The sequence below is a fragment of the Macaca thibetana genome, chromosome 1 (genome assembly GCF_024542745.1).
Source record: "Macaca thibetana thibetana isolate TM-01 chromosome 1, ASM2454274v1, whole genome shotgun sequence".
Taxonomy (NCBI): Eukaryota; Metazoa; Chordata; class Mammalia; order Primates; family Cercopithecidae; genus Macaca; species Macaca thibetana.
The window spans coordinates 183,126,669-183,146,425 of NC_065578.1; the positions used below are offsets into that span (position 1 = coordinate 183,126,669).

General features: G+C 54.2%; 1 protein-coding gene across 2 annotated transcripts in view; it reads right to left on the reverse strand.

Moving 5' to 3' along the window:
* Positions 1-19,757, reverse strand: part of QSOX1 (quiescin sulfhydryl oxidase 1) — a 44,748-nt gene that overhangs the window by 3,490 nt on the left and 21,501 nt on the right. For both annotated transcript variants that reach the window (XM_050766253.1, XM_050766246.1), the window contains exons 3-11: positions 19,103-19,148; positions 18,439-18,541; positions 15,657-15,747; positions 12,238-12,383; positions 10,507-10,641; positions 8,341-8,470; positions 4,854-4,976; positions 3,973-4,120; positions 162-341 (exon numbers count right to left, since the gene is read on the reverse strand). In XM_050766253.1, coding sequence (XP_050622210.1) covers positions 162-341; positions 3,973-4,120; positions 4,854-4,976; positions 8,341-8,470; positions 10,507-10,641; positions 12,238-12,383; positions 15,657-15,747; positions 18,439-18,541; positions 19,103-19,148 — 1,102 coding nt within the window. The remainder of the gene's footprint in view (positions 1-161; positions 342-3,972; positions 4,121-4,853; positions 4,977-8,340; positions 8,471-10,506; positions 10,642-12,237; positions 12,384-15,656; positions 15,748-18,438; positions 18,542-19,102; positions 19,149-19,757) is intronic.

Here is a 19,757-nt window from a genome sequence, read left to right on the forward strand (position 1 = left end):
CGAAAATGGGGCTGATGATACTGGCATTGGTTAACAGGGCTGGGCTGTGACTGAGGGGACAATGAGTGTCCCTTCCCCACCTTTTGGCCTAAGACTCCAAAGTATCCTCACCCTGTCGTCTCCCACAGGTGACTCCAGCCTTAGGGATGGCCCTTCCTTACCTGCAAGGCGAGCGTTGACCCTGTTGTGGCTAGACCAGAGCCAGAGGACAGCAGCGTTGGGACTCCCCACCCGGTGCATGGAGGCAGCAGCCATCTTCTCAAAGTGGCCAGCGCAGTCTCGGCAGCCAAAGAAGTAGTGCACGTAGCCTCGGATGGCTGGGAGGACCTCCTGGGCCTTGGCTACAGGGGAGAGGAGACGCCATGCACCAGCCCTTCAGGCTGCCAGTCCCACAGCCGTTGCCTCCCCAAGCCACCCTGCTGTCCCCCATCCTGCCGTGGCCACCCCTGCACAGGTGCCACACACCCCAGCCTATGCCAGCAGAGGCCCAGTGTCCCCTTGTCTACTTCTCTACCTGCCAGGGTCACTTTACAGGAGACCCCATCCCCCTTAAACTCCTAAACCTGATCCCCTTCCCTGCCACTCACCTGGGCGCTTGTCACTCACACCCAGGATAAAGTCCACACTCTTTAGCAGGACACTTGGGCTCTTTGTGACACTGGTAGGAGAGGCCAGCAGGGGCCACAGGGCCACTGCCCTAGCCCCAGGCCCCTCCTCCCCACCCACTCATGCTGCCTGTCTGACTTGCTTCCACCATGCCTCACCTCCCTCGGGCCTGGACCTGGCCTGCGCATACCCTAATCTGTCTCCGTCTCTCCTCGCTCTCCCCTTCCACTCCCCCCACCCCGCCCACCCACTGGGTCCTCCGGACTGGCATGAGCAAAGGCCTGTTAACCAGCCCCACTTTCTTGCTCTAACTGAAACCAGGCTCCCCGCTGAAGACACCACTCCTACTCAAACACGCCCCTCCTAAGTCCTTCACCCTCAGGCTCTAGGGCTGCTGGTGCCTGCCTCCAAGCTCACTCCTTCCTACCGCAAACCTCCCAGGCCTTTAGAAGCCAATCTCCTGCTTTTACCCCTTCACGCAGCAGGACACTGGCACCCTTACTCTTTTGTCACTCCTGGCAAGGTGAGACCCGCAGCAGTCCATGCCTGCCTCTCTCTCTCTCCTCTGCCTTCTCAGCTTGGTCTTCCGCACCCAGCACAGGTGCCCACCTCCCCACCACAAGGCCTCACTACACGGCCCTGGTGGTCTCAGCCTCTGTCTCCGCTGCTGCTCGGGCTGCCCTACTCCTCACCTCCTCCAGGATTTCACTCCCGTTAATGTTTTCTTTCTTTACTATGTCATCCACTTCTCCCCTGATAAGGGATCATTCCAACTGGGGAAAAGGATGATCATAAAGAAGTCCCTCTAACCCAGTCACACCCCAGTTCCTGCTCACTATCTCCAGAATTTTGCCTCCTGGTCTCTCTTCAGCCAAATCCAACCAGGCCATGACCTCCACTACGCCACTGACACAGCCCTTGCTAGAGATGTCCTCATCTTGTGCCACCTGCAGCAGCCCTGACCCCAATGACTACACCTCCGTTTGAAACACTGGACTCTGGGCCCCCTTGAAATCACCATGGCCTCTCCCTTTCAGCCTCCCTTGCTGGCGGTTTGATGCTCAGGGCTCAGTCCTCAGCACTCTTCTCTACCTCCCTACCAGGGAGCTCATCCAGTCCCATGGCTTGAGCTCTGATGCTACTAACGACTAAAAGCTGATCTCTCTATCCCAGACCTCTCCCTGGAACTCCAGACTCAGCTGTGCACACCTCCACTGGGAGGTCCACTGACACAAAGTGGGCCATTGATTCCACCCTCCCACCCCGAGCCCCTGACTCCTCAGCTGACAGGACCGTCATCCACAGGCCCCACAACCCGGGAGTCCACCTGAGTCCTGCTTCCCACATACCCTTCCCTCCAATCTATCAGTAAGTCCCTCAGCTCTGCCTTTAACATATCCCCAAATCTGACCACTTCCTCCAGGGACACAGTGACAACCCCAGTCCAGGCCCCACCACCACTGCTGGGCGAGCTCCGCAGCTCCCTCCTCGGCCGCCCTGCCTCCCCCTGCCCCACAAGAGCCCATCCTCTACCTTTCTAAAGTGTCAACCGTCTGTCACTTCTGTTAGACTCTCCAGTGGCTTCTCAAAATGCCAACACCAACCTCCAAACCCTGCCCTCACCAAGGCCTCTGAGCCCTTGAGTGCTCACCTCCGGCCCGGCCTCTCTCTGCAGCCTCGCCTCCCTCCCTCCGGTCACAGCAGCCTTCTTCGGTGCTGCCCACACACCAGGCTTGTCCTCTGCACCTGCTGGTCCCTGGCCTGTGCTATGGGCCCAATTATGTCCCCCCAAATTCCTATGTTGAAGCCCTAATCCCCAGCCTCTCAGAATGTGGCTGTATTTGGAGACAGGGTCTTTAAAGAGGTAAGGAAGGTAAAATGAGGTCATTTGGGTGGGTCCTAATCCAATAGGACTGGTGTCCTTGCAGGAAGAGGAATTTGGACATGGATTGGGAGAGGGACAACTGCATGGAGACACAGGGAGAAGATGACCGCCGCCCAGCCAAGGAGAGAGGCTCGAAGAAACCAGCCCCGAGACCTCCGCCTTGCACTTCAGTCTCCAGAACTGAGACAACAAACGTCTACTGTCTGAGCCCTAGCCTGACATTCGTCAGCACAGTCCAAGGACACCAATACAGCCTGGGAGGCTCTCTTCCCAGATGTCCCACACTGCCTCCTCCTCTCCACCTGGGTCCCAGCGCCGGGCCCTCCACAGGGAAGCCGTCCCCAGACCCCTCTCCAGACAGCACCCGCTCCGGTGCTGCTGTGCTTTGTCTTCCTCAGCGTTCGTCATCATGGCTGAAACCATCCCTCTGTGTCTGTCTCCTGCCACTCAGATACTGGCCCTGGGGGGACAGGGACCTGTCCCATATGCTGCTGTGTCCCTGGCTCCTGCAGTGCCACACGGCATGGTGGAGAGGCTCCATACACACTGGCTTCCCACACCACTGCCCGGCAGTTCCTCTGATTCGTGGGGCTCTGCACAGGCTGCTCCCTCTGCTGGGATGCTCCTCTCCTGGCAGAATCCCTACTCACCCATCACCCCTCAACTCATCCCGTGAGGCCTGGGGCCCCTTCCCAATGGCGTCGAGCCCACCCTCTCTTCACCCCCACATCCTTCTCTCTGCCATGGCCCCAGCCCTGGTGCACTGCAGGCCTCTCTGTCCCCGAGCCTCACACTAGAGGTCCACCAAGAGCAGGCACTGTCACCCTTTTCACCCATGTATCTATCCTCCAAGCCAAGTCACAGCCTGATAGAAACCTGATTCCTGAATCAGTGTGGATGTGTGGATTGAATTGGATGCGCACCCTTTCAGTCTTCAAAAGCAGGCGTGGGGCAGCGTGGCCAGAGAGCATGGTGGTGCAGTTTGTGGACAATACGAGGCAGTGGGGGAAATGTGTTTCCCCAGCTTCCCCCAGGAAATTGTTTTCCAGTGGGAAGCACAATAAAATTGCTCAAAGTGCCTGCTATGTGTCAGCCATGTAAACTGTGAAACACACGTTTCTTTCTTTGTTAAGAGTATAAAAAAAGAGAATCGCAAATTTTTCATGAAGACTGAAAGCAAAGCAAACTATAAGCCCGGAGAAAGCCAGGGAGAGGCCTCAGCCTCCGAGCTCCCGGGGCCGAGGACAGGACTGGGTGAATTCCCAAAGTCTGTTCCCTCCTGGGATCGGTGCTATTCTGGCCATGTGGGGCTACCTGCAGATACAGCAATCCTGCCAGAGCCCCAAGGCTGACTCTCCCCATCCTCTGGCAGTTGGGAGCCAGTGGGGAAATTCAAGGGAGATGCCCTGCTGCCTCTCCCCTTGGAGGGTCGAACAGAGCAGGGTCGGAGGCACAGTGGGGTGAACAGGCCCTGGACGTACCTGCTTCCTGTGAGTGATCTACATTTTGCCGAGCTGCCTGCACAGTCAAGAAGTGGAAGAGGACCCACAGGGAGCAGGGAAAGCCCCGGAAATGTGGCTCACTCCCCTGGCAGCCAATCCAGTTCACCTTCTTGGCGAGAACAGCACCCTAAGGGACACACAAGTGTGAGTGCACATATGGAGAATGAAAAGGATGCGAGAGGCAGAGAGAGAAGCTTCTAGGAGACAGAGCCCTAAGACAAATGAGGTCCCTCAGTCTATCACCTCGAAGGTGGCATTTCCCTTTCACCAGCTCCACCCACTGAAGCAGCAGCACACCTAAAAAGCTGTGACCCAGATCAAGTTGCATCCCGTTCTAGCCTCAACTTCCCCAGCTGTAAAACAAAGGGGTTATTTCTGAGGTCTCTTCGAGATTTGACACCCTACAAGTCTGTAAGGATTTACACCTTTGCTGGCTGCAGTGACCCACTTTTGCAAACAGCAGCATGAGCAGGAGCCCAGAAGGTGCCCTGGAGAGGGCCAGGGAGGCCATGCTGAGCAGCACCACACGCTAAGAGGCAGCACAGGTGTCTCACCAAGTTTTCATCCCAGCCCAAACACTTACTGGCTGCATGATCCCAGACAAGTTGCTTAACCTCTTCAAAGTACTGTTTCTTCATCTGCTAAATGGGGAGAATATCTACCTTCCACTAACGTTATGAGGATTAAATGAGATGTATGCATAGACAGCTCAATCAACAGTCATTTATTAATTATTAATGGAAGGACCCAACCAAGACCACTGACTCCCTGGTGCAAACTGGCAAAGGAGGTTTTTTTAACCCCTTGCACTCTCATAAATATGAAGGATGGAGACATCTTTATTTGCTTCCCATACTCACCTCTTTCCTGTCATCCAGGACAGTTTTAAAGAAACTGTAGGGAATTTTATTTCTCTTCTGCCTCTTGAGCCATTCATTCACGGAGTGCAGGAAGTTCTGGACTAAGGGCCGGCCAGGGAAATACTGTGGGGAGGAACAAGCAGAAGCTGGAGAGTGAAAAGCAATTCCCCACGTTCCCCGTCCTGCAGATGGTAGGAAGCTATGCAGAAGCAGGCTGGAGGGGCAGGGAGTGGGGGGGATTGTGGAAAGTTCCAAAACCACCAGGAAAACATTCTAACTAAGACACAAATGTGACTTCTGTACTACCTTTGCTCTGGGACACCTGGTAAGGCTAGAAGATGGGGAAGGGAAGGTGCTCACTCTAAGTGGGGTGGGGTCCTGGAAGTCTCCCTCTCTCACACCGCAGGCTCCTGTGCAGCATCCCCCAACCATGTGCCACCACTGGGAGGAAGGCGGGAGCACTTGTGCCCCTTGCCAGGGCTGCTGGGAGCCCTGGGCCACACAGTCCTGTCTTTGGGTGGTCCTCGGATACAGCTGACTTGCCAACCGACTGGCCAGCTGGGCTAGGTGGGCACGAGACCTTTCATTTGGATTCCATGGGCTGCCAGTGAGGACCAGCCAGGCCAGGGGCTCACAGCCAAGATCCAGATCTTGATGGTAACTCCCAGTGGTCTCTGAGGAGCATGAAAAGCTACTCTGACAATAAGTCAACTCAAATCTGATTAGTATCAGCACTTTAAAACCACAAGGACTCCCAGAAGGAGGACGTATGTGTGTATGTGTGCGTGTGTGTGTGTGTGTGTGTGTCTGCGTGCACATGCACAGCACAAGGGGAGGAGGGCAGGAAAAAGAGAGGCACAGTAGCGAGCTGGTCAGATAAAACCACAAGGCTGGCTGAGGGGATGAGGACCCTGAGAAACTTGCAGCGAAGACAAACATTTGAGAGGAGAAGGGTACTGGCGATATGAATGGTAACTGAACAGGAAAACCTGCTAACAGAGCCATTCCTCTGAGAAAGCCATTAAATAGTCCTATCACACATTGGGCTGGACACCTTCCCCTAGAGTGAGAAGTGGCCGGAAAAGACCATGCTTTCACACGTGCCCTCCTGGTGAGCCCACACGGGCCTCTGGGACTCACGCACAAATTTATAGCTTGAAGTCAGCACTTCTCACTGACCTTCGCCATCATCCCGACTTGGAAACTTCCCCTTCTAAGGCGACAGTGCCAGAAGGAAGGATGAATTAAGGAGCTCTGGACAACTGGGAGCACGGAAACTCTGGCGCCCACACGCCACCCAGTGGCCGCTCCCGCCAGCTGCTCACAGGGGGGAGCACGGGCTGGGACAGGCAGGGTGGAAGGGCACCGCCAGGACATGCAGAGGGCCTCCTGACTGACCGGGCACCTGCAGGGCTGGCAGCTCGCCGGGGGAGCCAGCAGAGTGTGCGCTCGCATCCTTAGGCGTTTGGGCCTGCGAGCACCGGGCACTCGGTGGTAACTGGCATGGGCTGGATGCGAGTGGGTGTGGCTCCCTGCCCAGCCCCTCACCAGCTGGAGGACCCTGGCAAGGTGCTTTAGCTCTCTGGGGCTTTGTTTCACCTTCTATGAAACGGAGATCATACTAGAAGCCATGCTGTGGAGTCTGCTCTGAGAAACAGAATGAGGAGCTAATATACAAAGAGCACTGCAGGCACCGGCAGGGCTGAAGAAATGGTAGCTGCTAGGATACTACTATTCAGGAAGAAGCTACCCAAGCAAGGCAAGGACCAGAATACTCTGCAGACCCCAGAGGATGTGCGGGCAAAACCCAAACAGAGGGTCTCCAGGCCCGTGCCCCAGGTGCCTCTACTGCTACTGCTGGGCATCCCCGGCTTCCCTCTGTCCTACACCCCACTGCCAGCCCTGCCCTCTCTGAGGGCCCTAGCTCTGGCAGGGCAGGCATCTTCATCTCAAGCTCATTCCCAGACCTTGCTGAAGGCGGAGACTCAGCAAGCACGGAGAGGGTGATGCTTAAGCCTCTACCCAGCTCAGGGACCTGTATCTCATTCTTTCCCCCCATACTGGCTGCAAACAGCCCCACTGGGGACAAAGAAAGTAGCAAGTGTGAGCACAGCTGAGAGATGCGAGCAGTACACAAGCCGATCTTCCTGGGGTGACCCCTTTGGAGGGTACTGGATAGGGTGGTGGGGTGTCTGAGGCATGCTGGGAAAGCATGCTGGGGGCTCTCCTTCATGGGTCAGGAGGAGGGACCGTACATGGGACCGTTCTGGACTTTTCCCCTCTGAGTCTCTAGGTTGACAACCCCAGGTCTCTGCACTGTGAAGACCAAACAGCTCTCAGCCTTGGAGGAAAGGTCTTTATTATGCCAATGGACTGAAGAACAAGAGCTCGTTCTGCATGGGACTTCTGTGAGGGGCAAATGATGGTCCTACCTTAGGCTGAAACGTCCCTGTCAGGCCCTCTGTGTCACCGTGCATGCATGCGACCAAGCCAGGGGGTCAGGACAAGGAGGTGCGAAGAAGGGATCAGGCTGGCAGAAAGTTCCCAAGGAGAGGCACAAATCACCCCGAGGGCAGCCCCAGCTTCCTGCAGACCCGTACTGAGGAGGGCGGGCTCAGATCCGGGCCCCAGGGCCAAGGAAGGCTGAGCCCATGGCCAAACCCGAAGTGCCCAGAGCCACATCTGACTCAGCAGTACTGAGCAGCAGAGTCCCGGGTTTCCAGCAAGGACGCACTGGCCAGGATCTGGAACCAAAGGGAAGGGGGCAGAGAGGGAGTGGCAGCCACCTCTCACCTTCAGAGAGGGAGGAGCACAGGCTCAAGGCCTGACCAGAACACCTCCGGGCTGGCAGAATGAAGGCATGGCACTTGAGCTCCCTGGGCCTCTTAAATCGGGGTGGACAAAATAAACCGCCCACCTCACAAAGTAGTTAAGAGGATTAAATCCTAGACAAACATCAGGTCCTCAATAAATAGGAGCTACCCTTCGTGGAGTAGCCACCTTCCCAGGGAAACTATAAAGGAATAAGGAAGGCATGGCCAGGGCCAGAAATCGGGTCAGACTGGGAGGAAAGCAAGGAGTATCAGAAGAGCATCCTCTCCTTCGCTAGGGTGTCCTCGGGGTCCTGCTTTTCCACTGACCACGGCAAGGGGTGGGAAGCCACACTGGGGCTCTGACTGAGGACTCAGGTAGGCAGAGCCACAGTTGCCGAATCAGCTGGAAATATCCCCAGGTGGGAAGCACGGGCCCTGTGTCCCACCCACACTGCTGCATGCGGCAGGGTTGTCCTTGGCAGTGTGCGACTGGTGTGGGGTATGGCTGAGGCTGGAGGGTAGCACCTTCAGTGGACAGGGAGAGCTGTGGGTCCAGGTGTCCAGCCAGACCATGGGCTTCTGGAGGGAGGGGCTGACGGGGTACCCAGCTTACAGGAATGCACACTGACCATCTGTGGAATTGCACAGACAAGGGAGGCCATGGCCCTGCTCACCTTGGCCAGCACTGCCACAAACTTTTTCAGGGCCACCAGGCGCTGCCCTTCCAGGACCGGGAACCTGCCCACTTCTATCCGCAGGATGTAGTGCAGTGCAGATTCCAGGTCAGCCATGTAGATCTTGGAGCTGAGGACCCAGAGGGAGGTAGAGAAAGAAAGGGGTATTAACCATGGTGCAGGGGCTGCAAGGAGCATCCAGGGCTAAAGGGAGAGAAGAGGAGGGGCACTGCTGATGGTCACAGTCTTGTAAGATACCACTGGTTTCTGCCAGAAATGTGCTGTGTGACCTTGGGTAAATAACCTAATTTTTCTGAGCCTCAATTCCTCATCTGTAAGATATGAACAATAACACACTGCTCACAGGTAAGTTGCTGAGAGGATCAAATACAAACACAAATGTAAACAACTCTCCGCAGCTCCTGGCAGGGAGTAGGAGTTTTCTCTCTACAAGCCCACAGCCAGCGCCCCAGCAACTCACTCCTCAGGACAGCTCTGAGCCAAGCCCACTAGACACAGTCAGACCAGCAGGTTCAAACACACGACATGGTCTGGAAAAACTGGGCCCTCTCTGAAAGACCAGGGTTTAGCTGCCCACCAAGGCTGGGAAATGGGGGCTGGGGGCAGCAGGGAAAGCAGGGCCTGTGTTTCTTTCAGGGCTGATGTGCTCACAGCTGCCAGACCTCATGTCTCAGATGGGCCCATCTCACGCCTCTCCGCAGCCCTCAGGGAAGGGACAGAGGCTCCATGCTGGCTGCTCCGCCCCAGGCCCATCATGCTGGGGTCCAGGCTCAGGGTTCGGATGGCAGGGGCCAGGAAAGTTGGCTGCCTCCTCCCCTGTCTCTTGAGACCTGGGTTCTGGCCTCAGTTTGACCATGAGCTAGTTCTGTGAGCTTGGGCAACTCAGTTGACTTTCCTGGGCCTCAGTCACCTCGCTGTAAAACACATGACTCGCTCCTGCCCCTGCTACCTCCTGAGGTTGGAAAGAGCCAATAAGGTCAACTCACAGGGTATGCACTGTGGCTGCCTATGCTCTCCCTCAGGGCAAGGTCTCCTCTGTGCTCCACTTTGGTGTCCTTGGGCCTCAGTTTACCTCTCCATTCATGTGCCCTGCCTCCAGAAGTGGCCCCATGACTGAATGAGGTAACACATGGAAGGTGCCCAGCACACAGCCTGCCACATACACCAGCCCAAGCTATTACAAGTACGTCAATGGTTTGCATAATCGTAATGATTGAATGATTACAATGATCATTCATAACGACGGAATGATCGTAATGATCACACCACCTCTCAATCTCTCCTTCTCCCTTGATCTACTAAAAGTCTCTCCATTTGGCACTTTCCACGCTTAAAGTCCCTCATGCTAAGATGCAAAGTCCTTCTTGCCATCACCTTTCCCCCACTGTCTCATGCATCCCCTTGTGAGGGGCACCGTCCTGACCAGCTCTGAGAAACCTGGCCAGATGTTTCCACCTGGTATGCAGCTGGTACCAGTGCAGGAGGTCTACAGCTCTGTCCCACTGCCCAACCACAACAGAAGAGCCAAGAGGCCTCAGAGAGAAGAGGGGCGCTCTCATGCTTACGACTGTGTTCACACACAGGAGACCTGAAAAGGCAGTGAGCTCACTGACACCACAGGCATTCAAGTGAGGTTGGGTGCCTGCCTAGAAGGGATGCCGTAGGGTCTGCACAAGCAGGGACTGCATCTGCCTGTACATATCTGCATCCACAGTGCCTAGCACACAGTGAGTACTCAAAGATATTTACTGCAGAAATAACTGCTCGGATGGGAAGCTGGTCTGGAGGCCTCAGAGTGTCCTTCCATGCAGATTCCCTGTCTGGGAGTAGAGTTAAGCTGAAGGAGCATGGGCATGGAAGGTGTTCATTCCCTCGTGAAGGATGGCTGGCAGTGCCAGCCAGCATTCATCACAGTCAGCCCCAGTCCCGCAACAGACACCAGTGGGACCGCAGCTAAATGCCGCTCCCACACATCGAAGGCCCCTGAGCAGGGCCAGCCCCCAGGGTGGGGGACAGCCTGGCTCAGAATGTACACACTAAGCGTATGACAAGGAAGAAGAATGAGCAAGAGGGTGTGGGTGTGAAGGTGTGGTGGTCTGTGACAGAGGAGGGAGAAGATGTGAGGAGAACCAGGCGTGGCCTTACCGATCTGCAAATTTCCAAACAGTGGGAGCTATCTTGTTAGCAGTGGTTGGTGCAACTGTGGTCTGGGCAGCCTCCCTGGTGAGTCCAGAGAGCCTCTGCAGGTAAGCGGTATAAAAGGACCTGGACTCCATGAGCCTGAGGGCACAGAACCAGGGAGGAGAGGCAGTGAGTGCAGAGAACAAGATTAGAGCTAATCAAGGTCAGAAGAGGAAGCAGGGTGGCTCATCAGACAGAAGGTTTATTAAATATATGAACTAGATTCCATCTTGTCCTCCGTGAGGCCAGAAGATGGCACCCAGGCCTCACTTTAACCTTTCTAATCACTGTACCTGCTCTGGAAAGCCTCTTTGACACCAGTCTGATGTCAAACCTCACCTGGTAAGGCAATTGGGCCTGAGAATTCCCCCAGTGGCCCTCTGGCTCCAGGCAGGGCATGGAAAGGCACAGGACAGCCTGGTGCCCACGGACAGGAACGGCGGGGTGTGACTCCCTTCCCCAAGGACCCCGAGGTTCAAACTGGCAGCTGCCCTTCCATAAGCCCGCCCTGTGGTACTGTGAGTGACATTACCCCCTAAGAAGTCCAGGGAGTTTGATACGCGATTTTTAAAAAAAACAGGTACCAACAATGACAAACAGCCTTCAGAATTCTCTAAATCTTTTTACAGTCCTTTTGGTTTCTTTCTTTTTTCCGACAGGGAGGAGTCCTCTAGGGCACAAGATACCTCCTGAGCACATATTCTCTCACCCACAGCTAGGGCCCCTGCAGAGAGAGACGCCAGGCCCAGCAGCAGCATGAGGGCCGCCCCGGGGGAGCTGGCATGGGACGCACAGCTTCCTTCCACTCCATCCTGGCCCAGGGTTTCTCAGTGAGCAGATGGCTTGGGAGGCAGCATCGTCACAAACAATTTTCCCCTCCACCAACTCTGAGAGAGGAGACAATGCCTTCTCTCCCCACCAGCACTGGCACTTTCTGGGCCCACCCGGAAAGTGAGCACCTCCCTGTCCTCGGTGGCATCGTGCCTCCTGGGCCCTCTAGCAGGTGATTTGGGCCAGGGTGAGGCTGAGTGGCCATCCTGCCTGGCACCGTGTGGGTCAGCACTGAGGGCCCCGAGGAGCACCTCACCAGGCACCACAGGCAAGCCTTGCCTCCCTGGCCCAACGCTCCTGCCTGCAGGGCCTGGCTGACATCAATCATCTGCCCAGGGAGGGCACCAAGGCACCATCTGGTGCCATTAACGGGCCATTCAGCAGTGGGAGCCTGGCAGAGGGGCTGAGGCTGGCCTGATTGTTTTCTCTCGGCATTTTGGAACCCGCTATTGTCTGGCTGCTAATGAACTTTTCTGCAATTAGAAAACCAAAGAGAGGGAGGGTCAAGCATATTTGAGTGCTTGCCGGGCCTGTAGCCTGCCAATGAGTCTGCCTGCAAACAGAAGAGGGTGGGGAAGAGGGCCAGGGCTGTGGTGGGGACATAATGGGGGTGCAGACAACACTGCATGGGGCGAGCTGAGGCCTCTGAGGTCTCTGAGCTGCGGAGCAGGGTCAGGGTTCCAGGCCCAGGCTCCTGATGGTGGAGGCGCTGGCCCCGCAGACAGCAGACTGCAGTTTCTCCTGCAGGGGGCTCCTCAGAAAGAACATGTTAGCCACTGTGAAAGGTGGGCAGTCCCTCTGGGCAAGAAGGAAGGATGAGCACAGGGAGGGAGGAGAGGGGACACCAGGAGACAGGATACTCACACGGGGACTCGGGAGACAGAGCCGTTCCGGAACAGCAAATAGCAAGAGGGGAAGTCAGTGACACCAAACTTTCTCACCACATCGGCTTCTGTGTTCAGCACCCTGCGCACCACCACGCCTTTGTGCTGGGACAGGTCCAGAGCCACCTGCAGGGACAGCAGGACATCTGGGGGCCAGGCCACTGGGTGGAGGGAGCCAGGGCTGAGTCTCAGCTCTGTGAAGGCACCCAGATGGCAGCTGTGCTCCTTCCAGACTCTAAACCTGCAAACAGTGGGCCACAGTGATGCACGAGAGACACTCGCCATCAACGGCAGCTAGCCGGCAAGTAACAAGTGCCAACCACCGCCCAGGAGGGGAGGCCTTGGAGCTGTGCACAGCACACACGCTTTAATCTCCTACCACAGTCCCAACTGGGTAGCATTTTCCTTCTAATGAGAGCAATTTGTAAAAAGCACAATAAAATGTGGTTTCATTTTAATTCTTGTTTGTTTTTTGTACTGAGCCAGCACGTTCTTGTCCTTAAGACCTTCACACCCCAAGATCTGACTGCTCTCTGATGTCCAGGATTCCCCAGGGCCTTCTCGTAACATTTTTCTAAAAGGAAAATATCCCTTTAGAAATTACTAATCATTGTTTGTTTGAAATATCAATTGGTGGGGGCAAGAGCAGTCTTCCTTATGGAAGCTTGAGTCACAGATGTTTAAAGAACTGTGATTTTATTGCATCCAAATACATATGGTAACAAATTTCATGGTTAGGATACAAACAAAATAAACCTTTGGAACTGGGTAAACTTCTAAACAGCAGGCTAACTCTGAGCCCAGTATGTGCAGCAGTCAGAGGGGCCCTTTGGTCAATGTGTATAGTTATAAGATCTGAAAACGCTTCTTAACGTGGGGCTCTCTGAAGGCAACAAGAGACCTTGTTGAGAATGACAATGTCTCCACATTAGAAATGGGAAGAGAAATTCTGAGCATAATCAGACAGGCCATCTGCAAATGGCAGGCACGAGCTTCTATTACTGACTTCTCACGCCTCACCATGGAGCAGGTGGCGCCCACTAGCCTTTATTCTTATATTTATAACGCTTCCTATCTAGACTCCAAATTAGAAAAATACACTTCTCAGTCATCATTATTTTTTTTTAGAAAGAAATAAGAGAAAGCACTAGCTAACACGTATTGTGTAGGTATCATGTAGTATCCACACAGATCGCCTCATTTATCTTCAGAGAAACACTGAAATAGCAGCTATTCTCAGGAGACTAAGAGATGCGGCGCCATACGCTACGGTCGCCTGCATTGGAATCCTGGCGCTACTGCACCGAACCACTCTCTGACCCAATTTCCTTACTTGCAAAATAATAACAACAACAATAATAATACCACCAGCTTCGGGGGGGCTGTTCTGAGAACGGAAGGGGTTAACTTTACTAAAATGCTGTAACAGTGACTAGCACATAGTAGGTACGTTAAGTGTTTACTTAAAAATAAAGCTCCCAGGCTGGGCTTGGTGGCTCACACCTGTAATCCCAGCACTTTAGGAGGCTGAGGCGGGCAGATCACGAGGTCAGGAGATCAAGACCATCCTCACCAACACGGTGAAACCCCATCTCTACTAAAAATACAAAAAAATTAGCCTGGCGTGGTGGTGGACGCCTGTAGTCCCAGCTACTTGGGAGGCTGAGGCAGGAGAATGGCGTGAACCCAGGAGGTAGAGCTTGCAGTGAGCCGAGATCACGCCACTGCACTCCAGCCTGGGCAACAGAGCGAGATTCTGTCTCAAAATAATAAAAATAAAGCTCTAGTTGGGCTCAGTGGCTCACATCTGTAATCCCAGCACTTAGGGAGGCCGAGGTGGGCAGATGACCTGAGGTCAGGAGTTTAAGAACCAGTCTGACCAAAATGAAACCCTGTCTCTACTGAAAATACAAAATTAGCAAAGTATGGTGGCACATGCCTGTAATCCCAGTTACTTGGGAGGCTGAGGAAGGAAAAATGCTTGAACCTGGGAGGTGGAGGTTGCAGTGAGCCAAGACAGTGCCATTGCATTCTAGCCTGGGCAACAAGAGTGAAACTTCATCTCAAAAAAATCAAAGTAAATAAATAAAGCTCCTATCTTGTAGCCGGAGAAACGGAGGCTTAGAAGTGAAACCATGCCTCCAGCTCACACAGCTTGCCTATGTCTGAACTGTGCTACAAATCCCAGCTTAGTGTGGCTCCAGAACCTGGGCCCTTAGTCACTGGTCCCACGCTGAGCACCCCTGTGTGGACATGGGGCACTTGGCTCCAACCACTGGGACCCCTGCCTGTAGGTACTCAAGGGACTGTGGTGGGAGGGGAGAGAGAAGACCTGATTCCAACCACAATGTATCACCTCTACGTAACATGTATGACCCCAGGCATGAACTGGGACCCTAGAGGGACAGGCACTCAGCCAAGCTGTCTTTCCCCTCCCCAACCCCTGTGCCTCCCCTCTCAGGGCTGAGAGGCCTGGAGACAGCATCTGGCTTCCGCTCAGACTCTCAGCTGTGCTTGATGAGTTTCAGCAGCAAAATCACTCAGGCCGACAGGGCAGTTTAATTTCATACCTACTCTCATGCCTGTCTCCCTGCACTGCCTTGGAGCATCTCCCGTGCACTGGCACATCCCACCTTTGCAGCTGGGAAAAGCTCACAAGTGGACTATGGAGAAGTCCATGAACCAATGGCAGAATGGTGAGCTCTCTGCGTTAGGCAAGGGGAATGGATCTTTATAAAGTACCTCCTATGTGTCAGCTGCAATCCAGGCCCTTTACATAAACTGCTGCATTTGACTCTCTCAACAATACTATGAAGAAACGTCATCATCCCCACTCTCTAGACAGGGCACTGCAGCCGGAAGCGCCGGGGAGCTGGCTCACAGACACCCCACATGAGACAGAGCAGCACCTGGGTGAAGGACCCCATTTCCTCCGGTGGTGCTAGTGCATCGCTAATGCTCCCTCCCTCCCAAATATTTCACTCCAATCCCATGGGGTGGGACATTGTGGAAACAACATTGGCTTTGGAGCCAGACGGACCTGGTTCAAAGCCTTCTTCTACCAACTTACTAGCTGTGTGATCTTGGGCATTCTATTTGATCACCTTCATTAATTTTGGGGATTAGCAGCTACGTGTGTCAGGAATCTGGTCCAATGCTCAATAACAGCAGGTGTTACATTTGGTTTCCATGAAGGAGATAAGAATAAACAGAAAGGTTTTTAAATGCAAAGGTCCAGCCCCTGCACTTCCCATGGCTCCCAGCAGGGGTCAGGCCAATGCCAGGCTAAAAGACCCAGGCAGCCAACACCCAAGAATTGGCAGGAAAAGCCCTGTTCCCAAACTGGGGCTCTCTCTCCATGGCTATCCAGGAATTGCAGGGAACTTCAGGGCAGCTCACCTCTCTACCCAGGTAGGAGCCTCCCTTTTCAAAGATCAGGGCCAGGTACTCTTCCTTGTTTCTCGCAAAGAATCCATCAATCTCCTCCAGCCTGCAAGAGACAACTCTGGCAGTCACTCTGCACAGCCAGCAGAAATAAGACAAAACCGCTGGCAACGCCTGCTGGTGATGCAGTGCTGCTGGTACGGCCATCCCACCCTCCTCCGCTTCCACACAGGGCCCTCCAAGGGAGTCAACCAAACCTTTAGTCCTAAAGGATGTTGCCCTTGTTATCTAACCCTGGCTCTTCATCTGACCTACCTTGGGTGCTTGGTTTTGTTTTTGCTTCCTGTCTCTTTTAAGAGTCAGGAGTGGGCCGGGTGCGGGGGCTCACACCTGTAATCCCAACACTTTGGGGGGCTGAGGCGGGTGGATCACCTGAGGTCTAGAGTTCGAGACCAGTCTGGCCAACATGGTGCAACCCCGTCTCTACTAACAATACAAAAATTAGCCGGGTGTGGTGGCGGGCACCTGTAATCCCAGCTACTCAGGAGGCTGAGGCAGGAGAATCACTTGAACCCTGGGGGTGGAGGTTGCAGTGAGCTGAGATTGTACCACTGCACTCCAGCCTGGGCTACAAGAGCAAAACTCCTTCTCAAAAAAAAAAAAAAAAGTCAGGAGTGGGTAGGAGGCCCTGTGGGGAGGGGGACTGGGAAGGGCTGCTTTGAGACCAATTGTCTCTATGTGCTGGGGCAGGCCCAGGCTGACTGGATGTGGTTTTTATTGGTCCCCTGAGAGCTGGGGGTATTAGAACCCAACAGCTGTAAGTCTAAACTGTGACAAGTCACGACCAAGTGGGAGATATGCTCTTTCGTTCCTAAAGCAGGCATTAAAAAGGAATGAAAGAATCAGAAAGCCTTGGGTTCAGTAGACCTTAGGAGCCATCTATATATCTAACCCAATCTCCTTATTTTAAGATGAGGAAACTGAGGCCCAGTTTCCAAAACAAAACAAAACAAATGAAAATATGGCACTGATGCTGGAGCCCAGCCAGTGACAGTCCAAATGGATATGACAGACAGGTGATCACCTGAGTGCACCCCACTAGGGTGGAGGGAAGGAGGCACTGAACCTTTAGGGTGGCATCAGGTAGCCAGCCTTTCAGACCGCTTCCCTAAGCTGGCAGAAGAGCACGACCTACATGTGGGCCAGTACCCCTTTCCCCACTCCCACCCTCAGACTTCTGAAAGGGGCAGCTCACCTTTCATCACACATCTCTGCCTCCTTCCTAAAGTTCTTTAAAAGGATAGCTTTGGGCTGGGTGTGGTGGCTCACGCCTGTAATCCTAGTACTTTAGGAGGCCGAGGCAGGAGGATTGCCTGAGCTCAGGAGTTTGAGACCACCCTGGGCAACATGGTGAAACCCCATCCCTACTAAAAATACAAAAAATTAGCCAGGCTTGGTGGCGGGCACCTGTAGTCCCAGCTACTCGGGAGGCTGAGGCAGCAGAATCGCTTGAACCCAGGAGGTGGAAGTTGCAGCGAGCTGAGATCACGCCGCTGCACTCCTGGCCTGGGCAACAGAGCGAGATTCTGTCTTCAAAAAAAAAAAAGGATCACTTTGAGAGACCTCGGTAGGTTTGCTTGATCTGTTGCTTTTGAGATACCCCATTGAAGATGTGCCATGAGGGATGCACATGTGTGTGGAAGGAGGGAGATGGAGACACAGTCATTGAGAAATGGAAGCAGCAAGGGCCAGGACACAGGCCGACATGGGTGTTTTCTGGAGAGACGGGGTCTGGCTGCAGAACCCCAAACCACATGAAGACTATGCTGCATCCAGGGTCCCCCGAAGGCCCTCTGGAGGATGGAAAATTGGGAAAGATGACAAAGGAGTCATTGTGAGTTGGATTCAACCCCAACTGACACTTGGAAACACAATCTCTCAGCAGGGCCATGTCTCTGAGAGCACCTGCACACAAAATTTTAAGAGAGCCTCTGTGCACCAACAGCGGCCTCGTGAGGCCTTCTTAGCACCTGGGGCCTCCACTGTGTTCAAGACTGGGCATGGATTTGTTCCTTCTTGGCAAGAGTCCTCTGAGGTGCACATTATCCTATCTTGAGTTCTGATCCAGAAATGGGGGGCCTAGTATTTTTAATCTAGCTGCCTCCTTCTTTGGGAGAGTATGGGCAAGACCCCATGCACCTTACTGTCTTCATTTTCCTGGAAAAGAGGCAAGCTGGGAAGTTTGCCTGGTTGACAGATACAGAGCACCAGCCACTGCACCCCACGCTCTGCCGTACAGAGTCAGGGGCCACCCCCATGCTCCAGGCATAACCACCTTCTCTCCACCTCCCCTCCATTTCCCTCAAAATATTTGATCTCCTTTTTCCTCCTCATGCCATTCTGACTCTCAGTGGCCTTTCCGGGAATAGAGCATGTGAAAATCTGCTGCGTCCGCCAAACATTTTGAGGGCAGGAGGCAAGAAACAACAGCAGGTACAACCTGGAGAAACCCCACCCATCTTTTCCTTCCCACCTGTGGGATGGATCCTTGCACCCATCAGTCAGCCCCAGGAAAACAGGGCTCTTCAGTAGGACCTGCGCGATAGGAAGCCCACCACCAGCCATCAGCTGCCACTTGGTTCTGGAGTAGCTCCAGCAGACTGGGGTGGGGGCCCCAAAGGCAAAGGCAGCAAAAAGAATAAACTGGGGTCCCCGCCCTGCTATTCCCACCACCCTCTCACTCCTAGGCCTGGAATCCTGGCCCACTATGCACTAAACCTGCCCCAGCCCAAAGTACTTGGCAGGCTCCAGTGGCGGACAGGCTGGGGGCCACGTGTCATGATGGGACTCCAGGGCGTCAATGAGCCTCTCCCGCAGCGTCTGCACGTCAGCACCAGCCACTGTAAATGAAAACAGGCGTGAGCGGGGTGTCAGGAAAGCAGAGCTGCTTCCACAGCACACTTACCACCTTCACTCTCAGAAACAAAGGGCTGAGGGTACAGCCAGCTCTGACAGAGACAAACGAGGCATCAGTCCTTCCCTGTGCTAGAAGAATGGGGCTTGAGGGGTCCCCCTGTGGCCCCAAGCAGTGCAAGGACACCCATCGCTCAGACAGGAAAGAATCTCTCAGAACTGGGAGCCATCAGGACATTCCCCAAGGGCTCTGGTCTGGTCTCTGGGTACCAACCCCATTGTGAGAGAGCTCTTCTGGGAATATGGGGCCCTTGCCCCGACCCTAGGGCCCTGGATACGTCCAACCTGAAGGGCTTCTTCAACCTGCCTTTCCCTAAGGCTGACTGAGAGGACAGTTTTAGGAAGACACAAGTTAGACTTCCCGTGGGGAGCACCTCACCCTCGACCCTGCCGACTGCCAGGGCTTTCTCCACCCCAATAGAAACCCAGGCGAAGAGGGAGGTTGGGGGAGGAAGATGCTAACAGGACAACCAGAGTCGGGCACCCACCTGGAAATACTGCTCCCGAGCCGTTCTTGGAAAAGGCCTTGAAGAACTGGAAGCAAACACACAGGCGGGCATCAGTGATAGATAGTGGCCAAGAGTGCAGCCACTTACTGCTCTGAAAATCTGCCTACTTATTCAATGCGGTAGTTGGGCAAATCACTTAATGTTGTTGAGACTGTTTCTTTTTTTTTTTTTTTTTTTTTTTTTTTGGTGACAGAGTCTTGCTCTGTCACTCAGGCTGGAGTGCAGTGGCATGATGTTGGCTGACTGCAACCTCCGCCTCCTGGATTCAAGGGATTCTCCTGCCACAGCTTCCCGAGTAGCTGGGACCACAGGTGCCTGCCACCACGCCTAATTTTTTTTTTTTGTATTTTTACTAGAGATGGGGTTTCACCACACTGGCAAGGCTGATCTCGAACTCCTGACCTCAAGTGATCCGCCCGCCTCAGCCTCCCAAAGTGTTGGGATTACAGGCGTGAGCCACTGTGCCCAGCCGAGCCTGTTGCTTCATCTGTAAAATGGTGAGTTGGGGGGAGGTTGCTCTAGGAGCTGGACACTGGCTCCCTCCCGTTACCCTCCCATCCACCCCTCGGAAGCATCCAGGGATCCTGTGGGCAGCAGCTCATACACTTTTCTCCACGAGGGCCATTTCTGGCCA